This window comes from Harpia harpyja, chromosome 6 (genome assembly GCF_026419915.1).
Source record: "Harpia harpyja isolate bHarHar1 chromosome 6, bHarHar1 primary haplotype, whole genome shotgun sequence".
NCBI lineage: Eukaryota > Metazoa > Chordata > Aves > Accipitriformes > Accipitridae > Harpia > Harpia harpyja.
This window is the reverse complement of record NC_068945.1, coordinates 66091230-66113278: the sequence shown is the minus strand read 5'-3', so window position 1 is coordinate 66113278 and position 22049 is coordinate 66091230. Positions and strand designations below refer to the sequence as shown.

Genomic DNA, 22049 nt, shown 5'->3' with positions numbered 1-22049 from the left:
ATGTTTTTTAGCAATCCCTGGGAAGAAACACTGTAGGCTAGCACAGGAGCAGATTTTCCTGAGGTTTCCAGGCTGAAGCCAGGCTTCTTCCTGAATCCTAATCAGGCTTATTTGCTGCAATATTCATTGCATCTTTTCTAATCCCAACACCATTAACACCCCTTTTCCTGCACACCCAAGTGTTTTTCTGGAAGGAAACACCCCCATTAATCCAAAGAGTGAAACTTAGCCAGAGGATCAAGCCCTCTTCTGAAAGCTTTTTTGTACCTGCGAGGTTACATCATGCTCCTAACCCATAGTTCTGCAGCTGAGATTGCACCGTAAATGTGAAACAGAGTCGTCGAGCAGGTTATTAGCTTCAAGTTAGGTAGCATTTGCTGTTTTGGAAACATCCCAGGAGAAGTAACTGAGGTCTCTTTCAGGATGACTCTCTGCAGCCTGAATCGAAACAGTATCTCTACTGCAGCTGTAAAAAATGGATTAAAGGAAGCAGAAACGATGTCTTAGCTATAACATTTATAAAACATCAAGGATGGCTTGTGAAGGAACCTGTGGTTTTCAAGTGCTAATGGAAGAGAGGCTTGGGAGCAGTGAATATTCGCCAGGACTCAGCAAATTAGCATTTTATTTCAAGACTCTCGATGAGCAATAGAACTCGGGAGAAAATAATCAAGGTCCTCACTGGTTCATGCTACATGAATTTTGTGAATATTTAACATTTTGCCAATTGGGTAGGTATCCATTTCCTAACTGATCTTTTCGCATAAATAGTTACCCAGGCAGTCAGATTCTTACATCCAACAAAAGATCTGAAAGGACTCATCCAAACCCACGACCGTGCAGAGAAAAAGGCTTCCTTTTCCCTGCAGAAATCTCAGGTCTGCCAGAGAGACGGAAGAACTGTAAAGAACAAAACCGTATTTGATTTGATTTTTTTTCTCTTTACCCTTTTTTTGCCTGAGGAGGAGTCTGATCCCCCAGAAGTGCAAGGTTATGAGACGGGCAGGCAGGTAAGCGCTGCCGCCTCGATGCGATCCCTGCCTGAAATAAGCCCAGGTTGGGTCTGCCCTCAGAGCGGGGGGGTGATGGGATAACGGTGTAACCACATGTCTTGTTGACCACCAGGGATTGATTGACAAGCCAAAATACTGTCAGTAGTGCCTCCAAGCAGGATTAGAAGTCAGACCTCCAAAAGCATGGGATTAGGACACTGCCTATCTGTCCAATAAATACAGATGCAGCACAGGGAGAGGCTGGAGGTACAGGATGGCTGAAAAAACCATGGCAGCCCAGAAAATGCAATTCATGGACAACTTAGGAGATCAACTCATCCATCCTCCCACCCCAAGCAAAAATTACCTAGCTGTCCCTGAGAGAAGACTATCTAAAAAAGATGGATGTTCTTAAAACCCTCCAGTGGCAGAATTTTTCCCTCTGCCCCCAACAACTTACAGCATCTCTTAACTAGCTTTATTCCTGAAAAATCTGTCCTGATGCCAACCTAAATCTACTCTGTTGCAGTTCAGACCTAGGGCGTGCTGCCCAGGCCACAATGGCTGTAAATTCCAACATCATCTCAACCTTGAAGGAACTTGGATCTGGCCATCCCATTCTTACCAAAGATGGGCCCAAGACACAAAGCTGAATATAGCATGCTCCCAAAGTTCAGTCCCATGCCAGGAGGTACAGAGAACAAGCTGAAATTGTACTGTAATTTTTGTTTTATGGTTTAAAAAGAAAGTTTAGTTTTCAAGAAAGAAATTGATCTGAAGAGAAAATGTTGAGCTTTTCAACCAGTTCTATTCTTACCTAAATAGTCACAAACCTGGCGATGATTTTTCACTAAAAAAAAAATATGCTTCGAGTCTAAAATTCTGGTGTGATGACTGTCCCGGTTGCACTTGCACAGCACCCGCGAGAGAACTCTGATCTCAGGTAGGGTTTCCTGGCATTGCAGTGTTACAAATAATAGCTGAATGTCTTACTAAAATGAACCCATTCAGGAAATGTAGAGCTGCCTCTGGGTGTGCTTAGGTGGGTTCTTGTACTCCAGCTAGACACTCCCTGTTTGGCTTTCTCCTGTCATCTGTTAGAACACAGGTATATAGGATACCTCCATTTCAGTGGCAAAGCTGATTTAAGAAATCCCTGCCTCTTGTCCCAGCTCTGCAGTCTTTTTAGGAGTGTCCCTGTACACAAGATCAGCAAAGTGATCTGAGTTAAAGGTGCACCAGATTATGTCAGTAATTACTTGCAGGGCTGCTGCCCCTTCTGGGCTAGCTGCAAGCTACTGCATTACAGAATAAAATAAGGCCACGCAAACCATCTGCTCTGGTGGTACAAACAAGCTCATCTCACTTGTTACTGTGATGAGATTATTGTGATCCATGGGCTATAGGGTGTCCTCAAAATGTGAAGAATGGAAAGAATTGTGGTCGTCCTCCAGTTTACTCAGAGGAAGAGGAAAAGGCAGAATGATTTATTGACCGGTCCAAGATAATGTACAAATACTGTAGCAAAGCCAGCCACTGAAACTGGAGTTTCAGTTCACTCTCTTGATAATTAAATCATCCTCCCTTTAAGCTGGAGTCCTACCACCGGTACATGCACTGGTCGGTCTAAGATGGCCTCTGCACTCCAGTGGACCAGCTAGGAAGAACGGTGATTTCTCAGCTGTTGTGAGCTCTGTGCAGGACTGAGGAGTGGGGTCTGGCCTCCAATTAATTGCACCGGTAATGATGAGCCCCACCACCATCACCGAAGCCTGTAGCTGCTGAGATGGTGTAGGATCATCATCTCTGTAGGGATGTAGGGTGAAGCAGAACCATCGTCCCTGTACAGATGTAGGGTGATATATGACCCTGAGAGGGTCAACTCTGCTGGAGGACCATCATCCCCACAGGGATGGTGGGACCTGTAGGAGGTTCTTCTGTGGCTGTGTGGGACCTTCCACTTTTGCCTCCTACGATAAGCGAAGGGATGGCCATGCCGGGTGAGCGGGTTCTGCTCATGGACTGATTTGCCCAGCTGAGCTGTTCTGAACAAAGGGAGGGAAAAACGGAGGCTGAGAACTGCCTCTTTCTGCATATCAACACAGCTTGGCACAGACCTGAAAGCCACTGTCACCTGCCCCACTGGCTTACACGGCCAGGGGTGAGCTGGGCAAACAATATTTGAGAGCCTCAGCTCCAAGCCAAACACAGCTTGCCAACAATGCCACAGGCCCTGCAAGGTGTGAAATTGTTCCCATTCATTCAGAGCAAGACACTGAACATCTCATAATAACACAGCTAAAGCACTTATTGAAAATACAAAAGAATTATCTTGACAATTACTCCTTGGAGTATCCTGCAATACAAAGTCTTGGCTGATATAAAAATTGGTGTTGGCCTCTTGCTTATGAATATAACCTAGAACTGATTGTTAAATGTGCCAGACCTTGTAAAAAATGGGTAATTCAGCAAGAATAAGGTCTATCTACTATTTAATCAGCAGGGATCATTGCTGCTGGCAGCATGAATAAAGTCTGTTCCAACTATCAGTTAAAGGAAGTTTTCTCAAGAGACCTTCTTTTCAGAAGCAATTTCTCCATCAAATGAGAAATAAAATCAGATGAATAATTTACATGAGTATCATCCTGGAAAGGGCAGTTTCCTGTGCCCCCCCCTCCAACCTACCATAACAAAAATCTGCAGACCTGCCACTGCCCCCTCCTCATCCCCACCATCGCACTGGGGACCTTGGGGATACAAAACACCTGAGTGCTTATGGGGCAAGCGAGTCGAAGAAAATGATGTTGTGTTGCTGTAAAAAATCAGCACTCGTGTTTTTGTGACTCTTTTCTGACATGTGGGGCCATCGCTGAACCGCCTGCAGATGGAGCAGACTCGCTTCATCTGAGAGCTGACCAGAATGGGTCAGAGGAAGATGTCCTTCAAGAGGCTATTTCTCTCCACTGGCTATGAAAGGAGCCAAGAGACATCTCAACAGGGAACACCTAAAGCCAGGTAAGACGGATCCCACCCAAGAATAGTTTGTACAGAGCAGGGACTGGCTTTTTCACCCTGTGATTGTACCAGGACTCCTAAAAGGGCATCCAACGCTGTGGCAACATTACAAAAAGAAGTAATAGACCTAAAAAAACCCAGTGGGGCTTTGCACACGTAGGGGAGTGATGTCTCCTGTGCTCTTATTTCCTTCTCAGCTTGGTGCAAGGAGCAGCAAATGCAAATAAGCTGGAGCCCCTGGCCCGGTGCCGAGTATCCTCCCTGATCCCAAGCCAGCAGCTTTTCATGGCTAAGTGCCCTTGAAGTGAGGAAGCCTTGAAAAATGTGTCCTCCCCCCAGGTCTGTTTTGAAATCGGAGCCCAGCCACACCAAGGGCTGCTGCGTGTAAGCCGGTACCTGCGTTGCACATCAGACATCCCATCCAGCTGCGCATGGGAAGGGCTGACATGCAGACGGTTGTGATTAGCCATTGCAATGGGCTGGACAATTCCCAGTGCTCCAAAACACCCTTTTTTGTAATAAAAACCTGATTTGTCTTTTCAAGAAAGGACAAAAAAAAAAAAAAAAGCAATATTATCTTCAAGGAATATGGGCAGCCCTTTGCAATGGGAGATAAGTACCGAAGGTCAGGAAGAAAATGAATGGGGGTCTCAACACTCATGGGGTAAAATAGAGCAGGATGACTGGAAAAAAAATGGCCTCTAATCTAGCTCAGCACCACGCACTTATTTTACATGTTTTCTGGCAACCGCCACTGCTGATTTCTCTAATCAGATCTGTCTAGCCCAAAATGCTTGCACTGATCCATGCTGCTACTCTTACTGCTGCTGCTCTTCAATGATGTGTTCAGCCCACATGCCGCACTCACACAACATGGGAACGGCACAGAGGATGCCCTGGTATCCCAGCTGTGATGTCCCCAGTTGAGGTTAGGTTTTAATAAGTAATGAGATGTTCTTTCCTGCCCTGACTCCAGTGGTGATGGACTCCACCACTTCTACAACTCAAGTGAATGAAAAAGCTCTTTCTGACAAAATGAACATCTGATTTTCTCAGTCACTGTCTTCTCAGCCAGAAAAGATGCACAAACATCTCATAATAGTGCTGTCCTTCTGAGAAACTGTCCTGGTTTCAGCTGGGATAGAGTTAACTGTCTTCCTAGTAGCTGGTACAGTGCTATGTTTTGAGTTCAGTATGCGAAGAATGTTGATAACACTGATGTTTTCAGTTGTTGCTCAGTAGTGTTTAGACTAAAGTCAAGGATTTTTCAGCTTCTCATGCCCAGCCAGCGAGAAAGCTGGAGGGGCACAAGGAGTTGGCACAGGACACAGCCAGGGCACCTGACCCAAACTGGCCAACGGGGTATTCCATACCATGTGACATCCCATCCAGTATAGGAACTGGGAAGTGGGGGTGGGGAATCGCCGCTCGGGGACTGGCTGGGTGTCGATCGCCGGGTGGTGAGCAATTGCACTGCGCATCATTTGTACATTCCAACCCTTTCATTACTACTGTTGTCATTTTATTAGTGTTATCATTAACATTATTAGTTTCTTCTTTTCTGTTCTATTAAACCGTTCTTATCTCAACCCACGGGTTTTGCTTCTTTTCCTGATTTTTCTCCCCCATCCCACTGGGTGGGGGGGAGTGAGTGAGTGGCTGTGTGGTGTTTAGTTGCTGGCTGTGGTTAAACCACGACAGAAACAAACAGGTAGATGTGAAGAACAATTCTAATAACTTTCTCTAATAAGTTTTTCTAATAACTTTCCCTGTACTGGGATAGTTTTGCCACAAACCCTGTTCCTCCAATGACACCTATTATTCCTGCAGGTTTTTCTCATGGACAAAATATCCCATTTCCTTTCTAATTCCTATTTTCTCAAGCGCTTGTCATTCTTCTTGCCTTTCTCCAGACTCCAGCATGTATACATCTTCGTGCAATAGCAAAACCGGGCTGAACCCAGCAACTACCCCAAATTTTCTATAAAACTCCAGATAACTTCCCAGAACAGGATGTGCTTTCCTCACAACACCTTTTTTGTTACTGACTCATATTTTGTCTGCAGGCCATTTACATCTCCTGATCCTCTTTCCAGGCAGGTATGCCACTTTCTGCCTCCTTCCCCTGCTACCACTCATTGCATTTCATTCTGTTGACTTTGGAACCATCCCTCCAGTTTAACGAAATAATTTTTAATTCTCATCCTAACCTCACGAATGTTTTCAGACTCTTCCAGCTTGATATCCTTCCTTGTCCCCTAAGGGTGTAATTTACCTTACCTAACTTTAGATGCCTACCTCAGAGCCATTGCACCTCTTCTGATGCAGCAGCAAGCAGCTTTTTGAGCAGTTGGTGGGGGTTTGTCTGGAGCTGGTGCTCCTGCAGAGCTCACAGGAACCATATATTCCCTGCTTATTTATGAGAGAGTCACGGGGGCAGCAAGAAGAGCCTTCCCCAAGTCAAGGTACGGCCAATCATCCTCTCAGAGTAGAAAATGAAACTGGCTTGACATGATTTATTCTTGTCAAATCCACGTTGGCTGTTTTTTATAACTTTATTATCCTCTAGGTTCTTATAAATTGATTGTTTGATAAATTTTAGTAGTATCTTCCTGGCTACTGGAATACAGCTGGTCAGTCTCTGATTCCCCAGACTCCCATTCCCCTCCTTCTCACAGACAGGCACAGTGTTTGCCCTTCTCCAGTCCTCCAAAACCTCCTCACCAAGCCCCCTGTGATAACCCCCAAGGAGCCAAGCTTTACCCTGCCCACTTCACAGCTACTCTTGCACAGGTTTCTTCAGGCCCTGGAATACAACAGACTTGCCTCCTCTCATCTTTTAACCTGTTCTTGCCCTGCACTATCTCTGCTCCCATTGTTTTAAATTAATTTCTCTTGCTAATCCTTTTTTTGAAGCGTGAAAAAATGAAGGTATTTTCTGTGGCTTCCATTATTTGGTTTTCCACTCCCTGAGAATTCATGGATTTACTCCATCTTTCATTTTCCTCTTGCTTTCATGCATGTACAGAATTGCCTGGATTGCCTTTTGCATCCCTTATTACTTGAAACTGCTTTGGTGTCTTGGCTTTCCTGATTTTATGCTTACGCACGTGGCCTAATATTTAAATTCAGTTTTCTTGGGTCTTTTTTTTCTTTAATGGCTTCTTTATTAATTTCTATCTCTTAGGAAATTTCTTGCATAACTGCTCACTTGGTTTGCTTTTTCTTACTTTGCCATTTTGTCAAATGTCATCAACATTTCTCACCGATAGTTCTGTCAGCTCACAAAGATCAATGGATCGATTGAAGTAAATCAGCATAAACTGACCAATGCACTGTGAGCCTCTCCAGATGTTTGTCCAACCAAGGTTAAGGGAAAAGAGAAGGATCGCAGCACTTGGCTTCTCTTTTCTGTCATTACGCCACTCTTGCTGCTGAGACTGGATGGAAAGTCCTGCCATCGCCCAGCTTTGGAGAGCCTTACCCTGAACAGATAAGGGAGCACATTCACTCTCTGAACTTTCCTGCTTGGAAAACAGCTTTGCATCAGCTCAGGAAAAAATCCACAGCCCCAAAGGAAGATTTCCCTAAGGAAAATAATCAGTTGAGCTGTGGCACCTGAGGGCCACCGGCTTATGATTTGGGTTTAGCTGCCCTGATGGTTGCAGCTTGCGCTGTTCACAACTAGGCAGACACACAATTTGGGACCGGTGCCAGGTATAAACAGGATCCAGTGCCTCCTCGTGTATCTGAGGAGAGATGGAAAACCCTGGGGGAAAAAAAGCAGGGAGACAGCTGTGGGGGATCTTAATTGCCAAAATAATATAGCAGAATTTAGTAGCCAGAGCTCCCAGGCTCCACCTCGGATATAGCCAAGCCTTAAGGGCTTTTTGCATGGGTTCAGAAAATCCAAATATTTTGAAGTGCAAATCATGCTTTTGATAAAGCAAAGCTGTGGTTTCATGGCGGAGTGTCGAGCAGCAATAGTCACTAAAGGACATCTGCCTCCTCCTGCAATGAGGGGTGAAATCAAGGGGTTTTCTGTTTATTGCCCTCTTACAGCCTGAGCGTTTTCACACATAGGAGGTACTGTGCTCTCCTGTAAACCTATCAGCACTTAAAAATAAGGGCTTAGACAACTTTGCACTTCTAAATGCAGCAGCGGGGAGAAATCACCATTAATTGGGCTAGCAAGAAAAGGGAGGAGGCACCACCAGTTTGGAGAAAGCCTTAGGAAAACCTTCCCCTTGTGCATATGCATGCAATCCACTGTTGCCATCTCTTACAGGTAATTTACAGGTTATTCATAGAAAATGAAATTTTGCTTAAGAAATACCGATCTAGTTCAAATGTCTTTTTTTCCGTGTATTTGCCAATTGCTGTGCCATACCTGGGCAAATAGAGCCTGAGGCAATTCCCAAGTGAAAAATTATCATCCAGCAACCAACTCTTGATAATGGTTCTTTAGCAGCAGCACAGGAAATCTAAGAAAATGCAAAAAGTTAGAGCCTGAGTAAATCTGTGTTAAGATATGTATTTGCTTAATAGATGCTTCCACATATAGTGTGTTCAACTGGCTTATGTAAGAGTATCAACTTTCATATTTGATATAGAACTTAATATAAAGGCGACTGATTGCAAAACAGTCAGATTTATCAACTCAGGGGAATGAACCTTTTTACGAAACTAACAATTACACATCTAAAATCAGCTGAAAATGACTTAGCAAGATCAAACTACCGGCTTGCTGACTGAACTCATGCTTAAACCGTGATTAAAGTTGGTGAGCTAAATGAACATCTACCAACCCGAATTTCAATTCGCCCTTGAAAAAAGGAGGGAGTACTTCTGGTGGGGGTTATTTCAGCGACGTGGAGTCACACGTCGGTACCAGGGGATGTGTTGGCTCAGTTGAGGGGCTGGGGAAATTCAGCGCAGGCAGCAACAGGCAGCTGGAAGAGGGACAAGCCTCCAGCCAGCGTGTCCGGCCAGGGCTAACCTCTGCCCAAACTGCCTGGCACTAATGACCTCAGGAGGACAGGGGATTCCCAAGCCCATGTGTAACACAATTCCCTCCTGTGTTGTAAACGGGACCTACTTGGGAAGCAGGCCAGTTCCCATGATTTTCTTGTCTCATAACATTTACCACTGTTTTTAAGGCCATTGCTCAGAGTCATATGATGAGATCTGCAGCTTCTTTGGCTTTGGAACTAAATGCAAGCTCCCACCTCTCAAAGAAAGGGAGGAAAACTCAAGCGCGTGACCTCAGCCTCAAGTATACTGAAAAGAGAGAGAAAACAAAATCTACCCTCTGGGGAAGAAGCTGTAAAGGGGGATGGGACCAATATTACACAGAGTAGCAAAAAAAAACAGGTTTGAGGCTGCAGTTTGAGATCCTGACGCCATCAGCAGACCCTGCAATGTCTCGGGTCATCTTACCACGGACCACAGGAATAGGAGCATAGGATAATTTGGGTTGGGAAGGACCTGGGGAGGTGTCAGGTCCAACCTCCTACTTAAAGCAGGGTCAGCTCTGAGATCAGACCAGGATGCTCAAGGTTTAATGCAGTCTTGAAAACCTCCAAGGACAGAGGCTGTTCAGCCTCACTGGGCAGCCTGTCACTGCTGTCCTGGAGAAAAAGTTTTGCCTGACATCCAGCCAGATCCTCTCTTGTTTCAGTTGATGCCCATTGTTCCTTGTCCTCCCACCACGTGCCACTGGGAAGCACCTGGCTCAACTCCTGAAGTCCTCCTCATAGGGATGAGCAGGTTGCTATGGGCTGTCCCCAAAGCTGTGTCTTCTCCAGCTCCCTCAGCTTCTCTAATCAGGGCAAGTGCTCCAGCCCTGACCGTACTGGGATGCCCCCAGCCCAGCACCCCAACCCCCCCCAGGGCTGACTCTGTGCTCTCCCAGCCCAGCACCCCCAAATCCCTGACTAGCACCATCCCTTTCCTCTCCCAGCCCAGCACCCCCAAAGCCTTGCTGGGGTGATTTCATGCTTCCCCCCCCCCCCCCCCGCAGTTCTCACAAGCCCTGCTGGGACTCACTCTATCTTCCCCAGCCCAGTACGCCCAATTCCCCTGGCAACCCTCCTACCCTTCCCAGACTGGTACCCAAAATCCCACCGAGACTTCCCCCAACTCAGCACTGCAGACCCTGCCAGGACCCTCTCTGGCCTGGTACCCTAAACTTTGCTGGGCCACCCACCCACCCTCTCCAGCCTGGCACCCCAAAACTCACCAGGACCCCTGCAACCAAGCACCCCAAACCCCACTGGGACCTCCCAAACCCAGCACCCCAATCTCTGCCAGAACCCCTCAACCCAGCACCTCAAACCCGACCAGGACCCCCATCCACTATCGCCAGCCCAGCATCCCAGTTCCTGCCAGGACCCCCCCCAGCCCAGCACCTCAAACCCCACCAGAACTCCCACAGCCCAGCATCCCAAACCCCACCAGGACCTCCACCCGCCCTCCCCAGCCTGGCATCCCAACCCCAGCTGGGACCCCCACCCACCCCAAACTCTGCTGGGATACCCCCAGCCTGGCACTGAAAACCTTGCCAGGACCTCCCCATCAGGGAACCCCAAGCTCTGCTGGGACTCCCCCAGCCCGGCACCCCAAACACCACCAGGATTTCCCCCAGCCTGGCACCTCAAATACCACCAGGACACCCAGGCACCCCAAACCCCACCAGGCCTCCCCCAGCCCAGCATCCCAAACCTTACCAGGACCTCTCCAGTCAGGGCATCCCAAACCCTGCTGGGACGTCCCCATCCTGGCACCCCAAACACCTCTGGGACTCCCTCAGCCCAGCATCCCAAACCTCAACAGGATCCCCACCCACCCACCCAGCCCAGCACCCCTATCCCCACTAGGACACCCACAACCCAGCACCCCAAACTTCACCATGACTTCCCCGGCCTGGCACCCTGGTCCCCACCAGGACCCCCCATCCCCATCATCGTCCCTGTCCTCATCCTCATCCCTGTCTCCATCCTTGTCCCCATTCTCATCCTCTTCGCCGTTCTCATCCTCGTCCCCGTCCTCATCCTCGTCCCCGTCCTCATCCTCGTCCCCGTCCTCATCCTCATCCCTGTCTCCATCCTTGTCCCCATTCTCATCCTCTTCTCCATTCTCATCCTCGTCCCCTTCCCCATCCTCATCCCCGTCCCCATCCTCATCCCCATCCCCACCCTCGTCCCCATCCTCATTCCTGTCCCCATCCCCATCCCTGTCCCCATCCCCATCCCCACCCTCGTCCCCATCCTCGTCCCCGTCCCCATCCTCATTCCTGTCCCCATCCCCATCCCCATCCCCACCCTCGTCCCCATCCTCATTCCTGTCCCCATCCCCATCCCCACCCTCGTCCCCATCCTCATCCCTGTCCCCATCCTCGTCCCCATCCTCATTCCCGTCCCCATCCTCATTCCCGTCCCCATCCCCATCCTCGTCCCCATCCCCATCTTCATCCTCGTCCCCATCCTCATCCCTGTCCCCATCCCCATTCCCCTCCCCACCCCCACCCCCACCCCACCCCACCCGGCCCCACCCCCGCCCCTCCCTCTCCCGCCCCCGCCCCCGGGTGTGGCCGCCGCCGGCGGGGGCCGGGCGGGGGGCGGTGGCGGCGGCTGGGGGGGGCCGCCTTTGTCCGCCCCGGGGACCGCTCCTCTCCTCTCCGCATCCCTCCGCATCCCTCCTCCGCCCCCCTCCGCCATGGCCGCCCCCCGCCCGGCGCACGGCTGCGGCAGCGGCGCGTTGCTGGGTCGCTTCGGCGTGTTGCTGCAGGCGCTGCTGGCTCTCTGCGCCTTCAGCACCCTCATGTGTGAGTACCGGGGGGGGGGCTCAGCCGGGGTCCCCTGCCCCGCGGTGGGTGGCCGGTGAAGGCTGGGGGGGGGGATACCCCTTTATTTATAAGGAGCATCAAGTTTTGCGGTATCTACCTGTAGGATTTAAAGCGGTGGTTTGTAACAGCCGGCAGTTAAGGTGCTTGTTCTTAAAAACTCTTGTTTCCAGCCTTAATCTGACGGTAATGAAGCGCCGCGGACTTGCAGCTATAATCCGGTAAAATTGGCTCCGCCTGTATAAGCGATTACTCAGTCGCTTAGAAAATTTTAATGAAGCGTGAAAAGGAATGGGGTAGCCCCGTGATTTACAAGGAAGAAGCTAACAAAAATAGGGTGGGTGTCCGATACGATGCTGCTTGGTTAGAGTAATAGTGCCCCTAATTGCATTGTGATGTTATTTTGTTCAACTTTGCTCAAACTGTAAAGTTTTAGGGCTCCAGAGGCTGGGGAAGGAGGCTACCGAGAGAACGCGTTTCGCCGATTACTGCGGAGGGGTGGCAGTGAGAGAAAGCAGCAAAGTAGCGAGAAAAGGTGGAGAACACTAATACTAAAAGACTCGAGAAAATTTACTGTTGTTTTGTGCTGCAGCTGCGTTTTACTCAGAGCAACATGTGCGTTGCTCTTCTTTCGGGTTAAGTGCTTTAACACAAGTTGAATAACGTGCCAGAACTTGATGTGTTTTCCTTCTTTAAAAGCCTGCGGTGACGGTGAGCTAAAACTTCCAAGTTTTCTGGCTAAGTAGCCACAGATTTTGAGGCTCGCTTGCCCCTCTCTGCCTTCTGGAAACCACTTTCAAAGGCTCCGGCACTGCAGTTAACACCAAGCTGCCAGGGAAAACTGCGACAAGTTCTTCCTGTGGTAACTGATAGCTTTTTCCAGCTGGAATAGCCCAGTTGCAACACTTCACTGCTTGTGTTTCACCAAGTATTGACAGTAAGAATAGATTAATTTTGTGCATCTGTTGCCCTTAGTGAAGTGTGCATGTGGGTTAATTGTCCCGTAAACTCCATGGGGTGTCCCATAAAATCAAGGACATCAGTTAATCACGTTGAAATATTCCTGTGGATGAAGGCTATGTAACCGGTGCTAGCAAATCACCAGCCCTGGGCTAACTGTTGCCCTCCCACTGGTGCAAGGGCTAATATTTCCTTGAAAGTTAACAACCCCTTGGTTAATGAGGAGAAACTGAAAGCCGATCCTACGCGGTTTCATTGTGAATCCGCTCAATGACTAAAGCGGTGAAGGAAACTGCTGGCTGGGACCCCAAAAGCAGATGTGTTTACAGCCCTGGGATCTCAACCGCAGCACCTCCTCTGGCCACAGCTGGGCTGGTGGTCCCTAATTCACCCCAGCTGTTTCTTATCTCTGCCCCATTCACACACTCCCAGCTGGAGGCTTTCTCAGGTCTGCTGTTGGGGCTGTTTGTACGCAGACTTCTAACCCAGCATGGATGTAGTGGGCTTGCCAACGACTTTACGTTAGGCAATAACTTGTTCTGAAGCAGCTTTGGGGCTGTTCAGATGGTCACTTCAGTTGGCAACCTCCTGGGGAGGAAAAGGTTCCAGCAGCTGGGAGGTATGGGAACCTCTTGAGCTGGTGGTGCTATGTGTGCAGAGTGAAAAAGGTTCCTGGGAACCTTGACCTTCATCCAGCCCAGCATCAAGTTGGGCAGTCCCAGCTGGATGACTACCTCATCTAGACCTTGGGGTGCTGCTGTCACTGGAGTCGGCATCAGCCCGTCTTTGATACTTCTTCCTTCAGTACTGTGACATTCCTGGGTGTGTATTTCTGTCACTTGAATGTCTGTGATTTCTGTTTAATGGGATGTTACAGGCCAGCTTGCTATCTGAACCCAAGCCAATGCCTTTTGCATTCCTTCTACTTTAAAGTACCAGTTCAGCTTAGCTATAGGAGCATCTGAATTCGAATAGATCAGATTTCCAAATTGTGCAGATGCTGTTCAGAGCACTTAAAAACATCTAGAAGGAACTTGGACTAACAATAGCGTGGTGTTTTGCAGGTGCGCGCGCATGGGATGTGCTCACAGAGCATATACGTCCACAGTATGGGTCCCAAGCATGGCCTGTTGCAGGAAGGATAAATTTATATGTTGTTATCAGAAGAGTTTGTGTCCTTGAATTTCTGTTTCTTGGGGCTGTGGAAAGACTGTCTCCTGCCAACCTGGTAGGAGAATCCAACGGAGGAGGAAGTCAGTCTTGCACGACTGTCTGAATTGATGCTCGATGCGTGTCTGGGTTGTAGGAAGCACAGCTCATATGCAATCCTGGAAGAGAATATAGCGGCAAAATAGAGCTGGCACCTATGGTTTCAAGTTTTATTGCAACAGCCCACGGGGTTTCTTGAGGGCAGTTTAGCCTGTTGCAAAGGTCAATTCGGAGCAAAAGCTCTTGGGCAGCAGAGGGAGTACTTGTTTCCCTGTAAAGGGATGAGTGGGATGGTTGCTCCCCGTTGCTCTAGGGTACATGAAAGGGGTCCTTCGTGTGGTGAAAACAGGACCCAGAAGTAAACGATGCCCAGCCTTGGTAGGGAATCAGGGAAGCTGTTTAGTGTGGTTATATTAGTCTGGCTAACTACCATGAAAAATAGTGATGACAGAGTTCCTTTGAGCCTACAAACACTCTCTTGCTTTTCCAGCAAGAAGGTCTTTAAGCTTGTAGTCAAGCCTAATTCCAATATGGTTGCAGGCTTGCTCCATTTGGTAATCAAATGAAAATGAGTTGTTATCCTTCCCACCTGCCTGTGGTGGCTTTGGAGGCACTTTGGCTGTAAGGACACTTGCTATGAGAACTAAGGCACAAACATTTGAAAGAAGAGGTAGTAAAGCCTAGCAGCTGTGTGTGTGTGGCAATCCAGTTCCCTGTGTAAGAACTCGCCCGTAGGGAGGTCATGACGTGGAGGAGTGTGGATAATTATGCAATCCCATCTTTGCCTTGATCATCACTCAGCTGAGTGGAGAAAGCATGTTGCAGTTATCTCAGCTGCAGATGCTGGGTGTGATTTGGGGGTTGAGTCCCTGCAGCTGGTGCTATTTGTTTAAACCTTTTTTTGAGGAAGGGGCTGTAGACTAGCAAAAGTTGTTCAGGTTTGCACCCTGGACAGCAAAACCCTTTGAAATGAAGGGAGATCTTGCGTAGGAATTTTTGCTATAGCCTTCTTCGTGGATTAACTGGAGTGCAAGAGAAATAGATTTGGGGAGTTAAAGGATCTTTTTCTCCATTGTGAATGGAAAAAGCTTTCCTTGGAGCTGGTATACTTGTGTTCTACCCCACCACAAACAGTGTGGAGGACATCTAAGAACACTTATTTCTCTTCCAACTTCCTCTCTTCCTGAAACTGTCTTGGCAGCCCTCTGAGCTCCTGAATGAGGTTTAGTAGCCCTTGTGCTGCAGGTGTCAAAATACACTTGGCTCTTGGAGAGAGTTCGTGCTGCCAGGCAGGGAGAGCTGTACTAGACTGAGCTCCACAGCCCTCTTCACACAGTGAAACCTGGTTTTCAGCTTGACTTTTGAAAATGTCTTGATCCTACCTAATGTGACAGCATTGTCCCTTTATCTCCTCTTGCACATCGTTGCTGGATGCATTCTTCCAGCACATCTTGCCTTGAGCTTAGTCTAAGAAGGCAGAGCTGTTTGCGGTAGGGACCCAGGTGCTGACTCCCCAGGCAGGGCTTGATGATGGAGGTGCTCTGTTAGCAGCTAGCGTGGTGTTTTACACACTGGGCCAAGTATCTTGTCTTGAGGCAGGACCACGGAATAGGAGTTTGCCAAACTGACTGTAAAAGAAGCAGTGGCTCTTGACTGTGGTAGGAAACTGCTGGTAAAGAATGTAAGAAGTATCCCCTTGCTCTACGGTCTGTGTTTTCCTGGTCCCTGTGGACTTACCAGTTGACCTTCCAGTGCATTTTACTCCAGGATGGTGGGCAATTGGTTAGTGAAAATGGGAAACAGGATCCTAGTGTATGGAAGTGTCTGAACTTTGAGGGGGACTAGTAGAAGCTGTGGTACTCGTCTCCATCAGATAAATCAAACTTAAGCAACCTTTTGTGACTTTTTAGTAGGCCAAGGAGTAATCGTTTTAAACTAAAGGAGTGCAGAGTCAGACTAGGTATAAGGAAGAAATTTGTTACGATGAGGGTGGTGAAACTCTGGCACAGGTTGCCCAGAGAGGTGGTCGATGCCCCATCCCTGGAAATATTCAAGCTCAGGTTGGATGGGGCTCTGAGCAACCTGATCGAGTTGAAGACGTCCCTGCTCGTTGCAGGGGGCTTGGACTAGATGGTCTTTAAAGGTCCCTTCCAACCCAAACCATTCTGTGATCCTGCCCCAGTGCGAAGTTCACTCTTGTTGCTATATATACTTTGAGTTGCAGCACTGTTGCTGTGCTTCAAAGTTGTCTTGAGTGCTTTCTATGTGTGTCTTGGCTTTTACCCTGAAAATGTCTCATAAGGGTGTGTGGAAGTGTGTGTGCATGTCAGGAAAGAGAAGAAATAAAAGATCGCTTGATCTGTCCAGACTTCCATTCTGGTTTGTAATAAATTTGCCCAGAACACAAGAGCACTACAGGCTTACTGTGCCCAAGACAGGCTCTGCTGACTTTGCTTCCTCCAATACAAGTGCATAACTGTGTTTGATTTTGATTATTCACACACACATATATATTTAAATGGGAACTTCACCGCTGCAGATGCTTTTCCCTCTAGGGGAAAACAAAACCACAAAGGTTAACTGTGTCTCTGGAGATGCAAAGCATGGGGCTTTGCGGACTGCAGTAGTCAATTTACGTGTAGGTTTGTGGGTTAAGCAAAAAGCCGCATATGGCAGGACTCTCAAGACGTTTTTCTTCTGCTTCAGTACATCTGAAAACTGGCTGAGCTTGAAAATGTACATTGCGCTTTGTAAGCTGGAAGGTCTGTACAGCACTTGATGTGCTTCATTAAGCTGCATGCAGCTTTCTACAAAGCTTTTGAATGTCAGCTGTTGATTAAGTTGACCTCTTCTTGCAAGTCACCTTTTCAACAGCTAAACAGAGCAGTAAAAGTGAGGTTCCTGGTTTCTGAAGGAAAAAATGGGCTGGAGCCGAGAAATGAGCTGGCAAACTAGAACTGCGTGAAAAGTTATCTGTAACCCAAGAGCTGCGAAGCAGCTTGCACCTTGCTGAATAGGTTCCGCAACATGCGGTGAACAGTTGATGTTATAGGTGACTTTTAACTCCGTACAAGAAACTTTACAGGGAAACTAGTCTTCTGTAATTAAGAGATGGAGCAAGTAAAGCTTTGAGGAGTCTGTTAAATTTCCAGCTGTTTGTTTTTTTAACAGCATTTGTGAGAAAACTGTATGGCAGATAGACTTTAACGATAACTACCAGCCCAATTACATCACTTCGTTCTTCAGGTATTGTTCTCTTACTGATCTCAGATCTTATGGTCTTGAGATAAAGCATTCTTTGTCTAAACCCCATTTTTCAAGGGACTGACTTGAAATGTAGTGATGCTTTGTATGGAGAGAGTCACTACTGCCTCCCCCAGGACAGAATTAAATAAAACGCTCTGCATTTGAGCTGGAGCCCAGCCCGAATCCAGGTCTCCTATAAGATCTACTGTGCCATTAAATAATATGCCCTGTTCTCAATGTGCAAAGCCTGACTAATGCTTGTTATCTCAAAGCTATGGTTTATGACCACCTGGCACTTGGCTATAATGACAGCTGTAAAAATCCACGTAGAAATAAGACACACAGGGTAGAGCTTAAAACCGAGGACCGTACCAAAGTACTATGTGGCCTTCATTTGGGCAGTTAAGGTCCCCAGATGGATGAATGCTCCAGCTGAGGCTCTTGATATGTCTCTGCAGGGTGGATGATGGGGAGGTGGTGCTGCTCTGTGGGTTCCAGCGCTTCCCCTGCACTAGACCTGCAGATGCCTCTGGATTTGTATGGGGAATAGGAATAGATGGGATAAACAATGTCAGCAACAACACAAGAAAGGGAAGAAGAGCAGCTGTTACGTGAGATCTTGAGGATGCTCCTCTTGCAAGTCAGAGCACTCTAACCCAGTATAAACTCTTACCTGAAAGATGCTGTAGAGTAGCCCAGCAATAGCTGGATATCTTCAGTAGGAGCTAGTTCAATCTGTATACTTCCCTGCTGCCTCAGGTCTTGCAGACCCAGAGATAACCTAGAACATATCCTCCATTCCTAGCCCTTCCTTAAAGTACCCCCTCTGCCAGTTTTGCTACAGGTGTTTACGTTCTTGAAGCATTGGTACAAGCGTATTTGGGAGGGACTGACTAAATACATCTAGTGCGGACTAGAGGGTGTAAGTCAGTAGCAATCCGTCTCATTAAACCACTGGTAGGACTTCTGCTGCTCCCTGAACTGATGGAGGGTGTGTGTTTTGAGCCTTTCCAGCTTGGGTGTGCTTTTATCTCGCAAGCAGCATGTCGGCTGCGAACAGCGGCTGCTGCTTCCTCCCATTGTGTCTCAGGTCGAGCTGTCGGAGTAGTTGCGTGCCCAGGCTAAGAATAGTGCCAGACCCCAGGGTTTTGGCCTCTGTATCCTGTATGTTGGCTTCTTTCCTGCCTGGGGCTTGGAAAAAGCCTGGGAAAGGGTGTGTACTTCAAAATAGGGTGAAATGTGTTATTGGAGACTATACTGCCTATAAATAACGTGGAGGTTGGGCAGGGGAAGAGCTTCTGTTTCCTCCCTGGTACAGTAGCTCCAAGTCCTCTTCTGCAAAGGCCAGAAATAAAATCCTGACCCACTTGCTAGTGTGACGTTGTCCCAGAGATGGGCTTTACAGTAGGCAATTTAGCTAGCCCCTCTCTTAAAAGGAGGTGACAGCGTAACCAGTTCCGGGCATTGCAGCCTTTATTTTTGGTGGACCATTCACAATTTTAGTGCATTAACACTGCAGTGCTTTCTCCGAGTACTTCTAATATCAGGTTCATTTTCAGTATTCATCCGCTGGGGCATGGCGCTGAGCTCGGTGGGGTCAGGCTTGCACCTCCTGTAAATCAAGTCCTAAAAGCTTTGTCTGTTGAATCGACATCTCCCTTCCAAACCTCAACTTTTGAATCCTTTGGTTGATTGCAGTAAGATTTATCGAGGAGATGGTCTGACTTGCAGTCAAGCATACCTAAGCTTCTCCTAGGGAAATAAGTTTTCCCCCTTTAATTTTGTAGAAAACTGACTTAGGAGTCTGTTTCGCTAATCAGCAGCTAGTTGCTACTGCAGCTAATTCTGCCTAAATTAGGGGGGTTATTTCTGAGAGGGGTAAAAGGCACCTGTGCTGATGCACACATCTGCAGTGGAGCTGTCTGAATACAGTATGGGGTCCATGGGGGATGCCGGGAGGATGTTAGACGCGGGAGAGCTCCACCATGAATGGGGTGAGGAACAGCACGAGGGAATTGGGTGGTTGCTGCTGTCCTTGTCTTACTTAATTATAATAAATGGAGAATTTGTTTAAAAACAGAAGTAGACTGTGCAACAGCATTGCTGCAGACTCGGGTAACTCCAGGGAACTGTATGTGTCTAGGGCAGGCAAAGCTGTCCCCTTTCTACTGCATCAAGAAAACACCATAATAAATGTCTACATCTTACTAGTCTGGAGGAGAAAAAAAAAAAAAATAAGCGAGGATAGCTGTCATTGAGCTTTTCTCTTCTAGTTTTCTGATGATTTACATATCCCAAACTTTTTTTTTTTTTTTTTACATTTCATGGGTTCTTACTCAGATGGCCAACTTCCCCCCAGCCTGGTGGTCCCGAGGGAATTTCAAGTCTGTATGATCTTTATTGTCCCTGACTGAAGAGGAAGGGCCTGGGAGTATTTTGTTTCCTGCCCTGCCCTTTCTCAGCCATGGGCAGGGTATGTCACTCAAACTGTCACTCATCTTCCTTCCCTTTTGGTTTAATTTCATGGCTTTTTGTCTGCAGTAACTGGAGCCAAGTAGGCGGAGAGAGGTAACTTAGGAGGACAGCAAATCAAGAAGGCAGGCTGTCATCTCAGTGGTGCTTTGCTCCTGATTAATGGGATAGACCTGGGTTCCCGTGTCCTGACTCTTCTAGGAGCATCTTCTTCCCACGTGCCCAGCCTTTTCCTAGGATGCTTTGGACCATGTGGCAAGTGTAAATGCTCACACAGCACTTCATGTCCACGCTGTAGCACGGCTGTGTGCCTTGGAGCTGCCTGTATGCTTCAGGTTGGGACTTCACGAGGCTTCCTTTTGTTGTTCTTGAGGGCTGCCTTTAAAGCCTTTCTGAAGAAAATGCATTTCTACCGTGTGGGCTATTTGATTGTTGACATCCACATACTTTACTGTTAATTGACATTGAAATGGAATAATTCAGGATCAGATTGAAATAGGGTCAGTGCAGGGTTGGGTCCTGCAGGAAGAACCTGGACAAGCAGTCTCCATCTTCCTCTGTTTAGCAGCTTGTTTTTTCACGGTGCTTGCTGTAGCACCCTGCTCTGTTACAAGGACCCGCAGCCATGAACGTGGTGTTTTCAGCTTTATTTCAGCCAGCATCTCCTATCAACCCGTGGCACCTCTGCAGCAGCAGTACGCACCACGGGGTGGTTTTGTGCTGTCAGAGAGGTAGTTGACTTGACACAACTCCCAGATTTGCTGCTCTTCAGAATACAACTAGCTCTACTCTGTGATAAAAGGGACAACTCAGCAGGCCATCGACACTAGCTAGGACTTGCCTTAAACATGCTGCAAACATCCAGACTTTACACCACCAGTGAAAATGTGAGTTGAGGCTGATTTCTCAAGCTGCCCCGCTTGAAGTTAACCCTGGAGCAATTGTTCCCAACCTGCATTCAGCTTTGGGGTTCATTGCTGCTTTTGGACTTCAGAGATTTGTCTGAAAGCTTGCCTGTACTTCCACTGGTGTTTTCTTCCCATTAGAAAGACTGGGGGGGAGGGGGAGTGGAATCTAAAGGTTCCTGTGGATTGTACTTGTTTCATTTGTTAGTAGGACTAGTTTCCTATTTAGTGATGGTGTGAAGCGGCATGAAGTGAGATCGGCAGTCCTTTCTGTGTGTGTATAGCATGCTTGCAAAGACTTAAAAAGCAGTGACTAGCATGTGGGTCTGAGGAGCAAATGCATGCCAGAAAGCTGGGGGACCTGCGCTTTTCTGGCCTGTGGTGTGGTCCAGAGTGCTGCCCTAACTGAGCTTGCAGGTATCTGGCAGTTTGGGAAGATCACTTGGCTATAGAGATGTGCAGTAACATTGCTTCCTTGCAAAAGCCAGCTCACTTTACAAATGGGCAAAGCTGAGAAGGCAAGCAGAGTTAAAATAGTCTATGCTGTGGTTGGTAGCGCTGTTGGGAAAACAAATTCCTGGTGTAGACCCAATACATGCTAGTCTCATTTTTAATCTAGTTGGATGGGGGTTCTTTCCTATCTTGTGCAGCTCTGTGTGCACTAAACTAAATTTTTAATTGGTTATAGGTGCTAGAACTTAAATATCACATATTTCTTGTTTGCTTGATGCATGCATAAGCACGCACAACTTTTCTTAAAATGAATCTTAAGGGTGGCCTGATCTGTGTGAGCCATGGTAGCAAACCCTTGCCTACAGCCAGTGGAAAACTGAGTTGACCCCAGTGAGTGGAGACACGTTTTGAGAAGAGCAAAGGAGACTTCAGCCTTTTTCCAACCCCATCCAGCTGAGCCTGTGGCTGTGCATGCCATGGCTTGGCTCTCGGCAGGGCTTGGAAGAGGAGAGGGACACTTTGCAGTTGCTGCTCAGCCTGTTGCTCGAGAGCCCTAGTGTGTTCCCAAAACACAACAGAAGCAGTGCTGCTTCAAAAAGGGTTTCATCAGCTCCTTGAGTTTTCAAAGGCCTGTTGCTACTTTTATGTGGATTTAGCATCACCCCTAACCTCTGGGTCACAGCTACCAAACAACTCTGCTGCCTCTTTAAGCTCTGGTAATCTTGGCTGGATTTCTGGTTTAATTTGGAGACAGCCTGCTGCAGCTCTGCACAGTAAATGCCCTATTAAGCAGTTAATTATTTCTCTATAATACTAGCTTTTATCTTTAATACAACAGTTTTACTGTCTCTGATAATTACACAGTCTCGGATAACTCTCTTAAATCTAATGAGGCATGACAAGCTGTGTTCAACAAGGCACCACACCATTAACTTCTTACCTCTTACTTGTCAT

The 22049-nt window shown here is 47.6% G+C and overlaps 1 protein-coding gene across 2 annotated transcripts in view; it reads left to right on the top strand.

Annotated features, from left to right (window-relative positions):
• The first annotated feature begins 11719 nt into the window (after positions 1 to 11719).
• Positions 11720 to 22049, top strand: part of LOC128143314 (store-operated calcium entry regulator STIMATE-like) — a 38268-nt gene continuing 27938 nt past the window's right edge. For both annotated transcript variants that reach the window (XM_052790410.1, XM_052790411.1), the window contains exon 1: positions 11720 to 11832. In XM_052790410.1, coding sequence (XP_052646370.1) covers positions 11724 to 11832 — 109 coding nt within the window. In that variant the 5' untranslated portion in view covers positions 11720 to 11723. The remainder of the gene's footprint in view (positions 11833 to 22049) is intronic.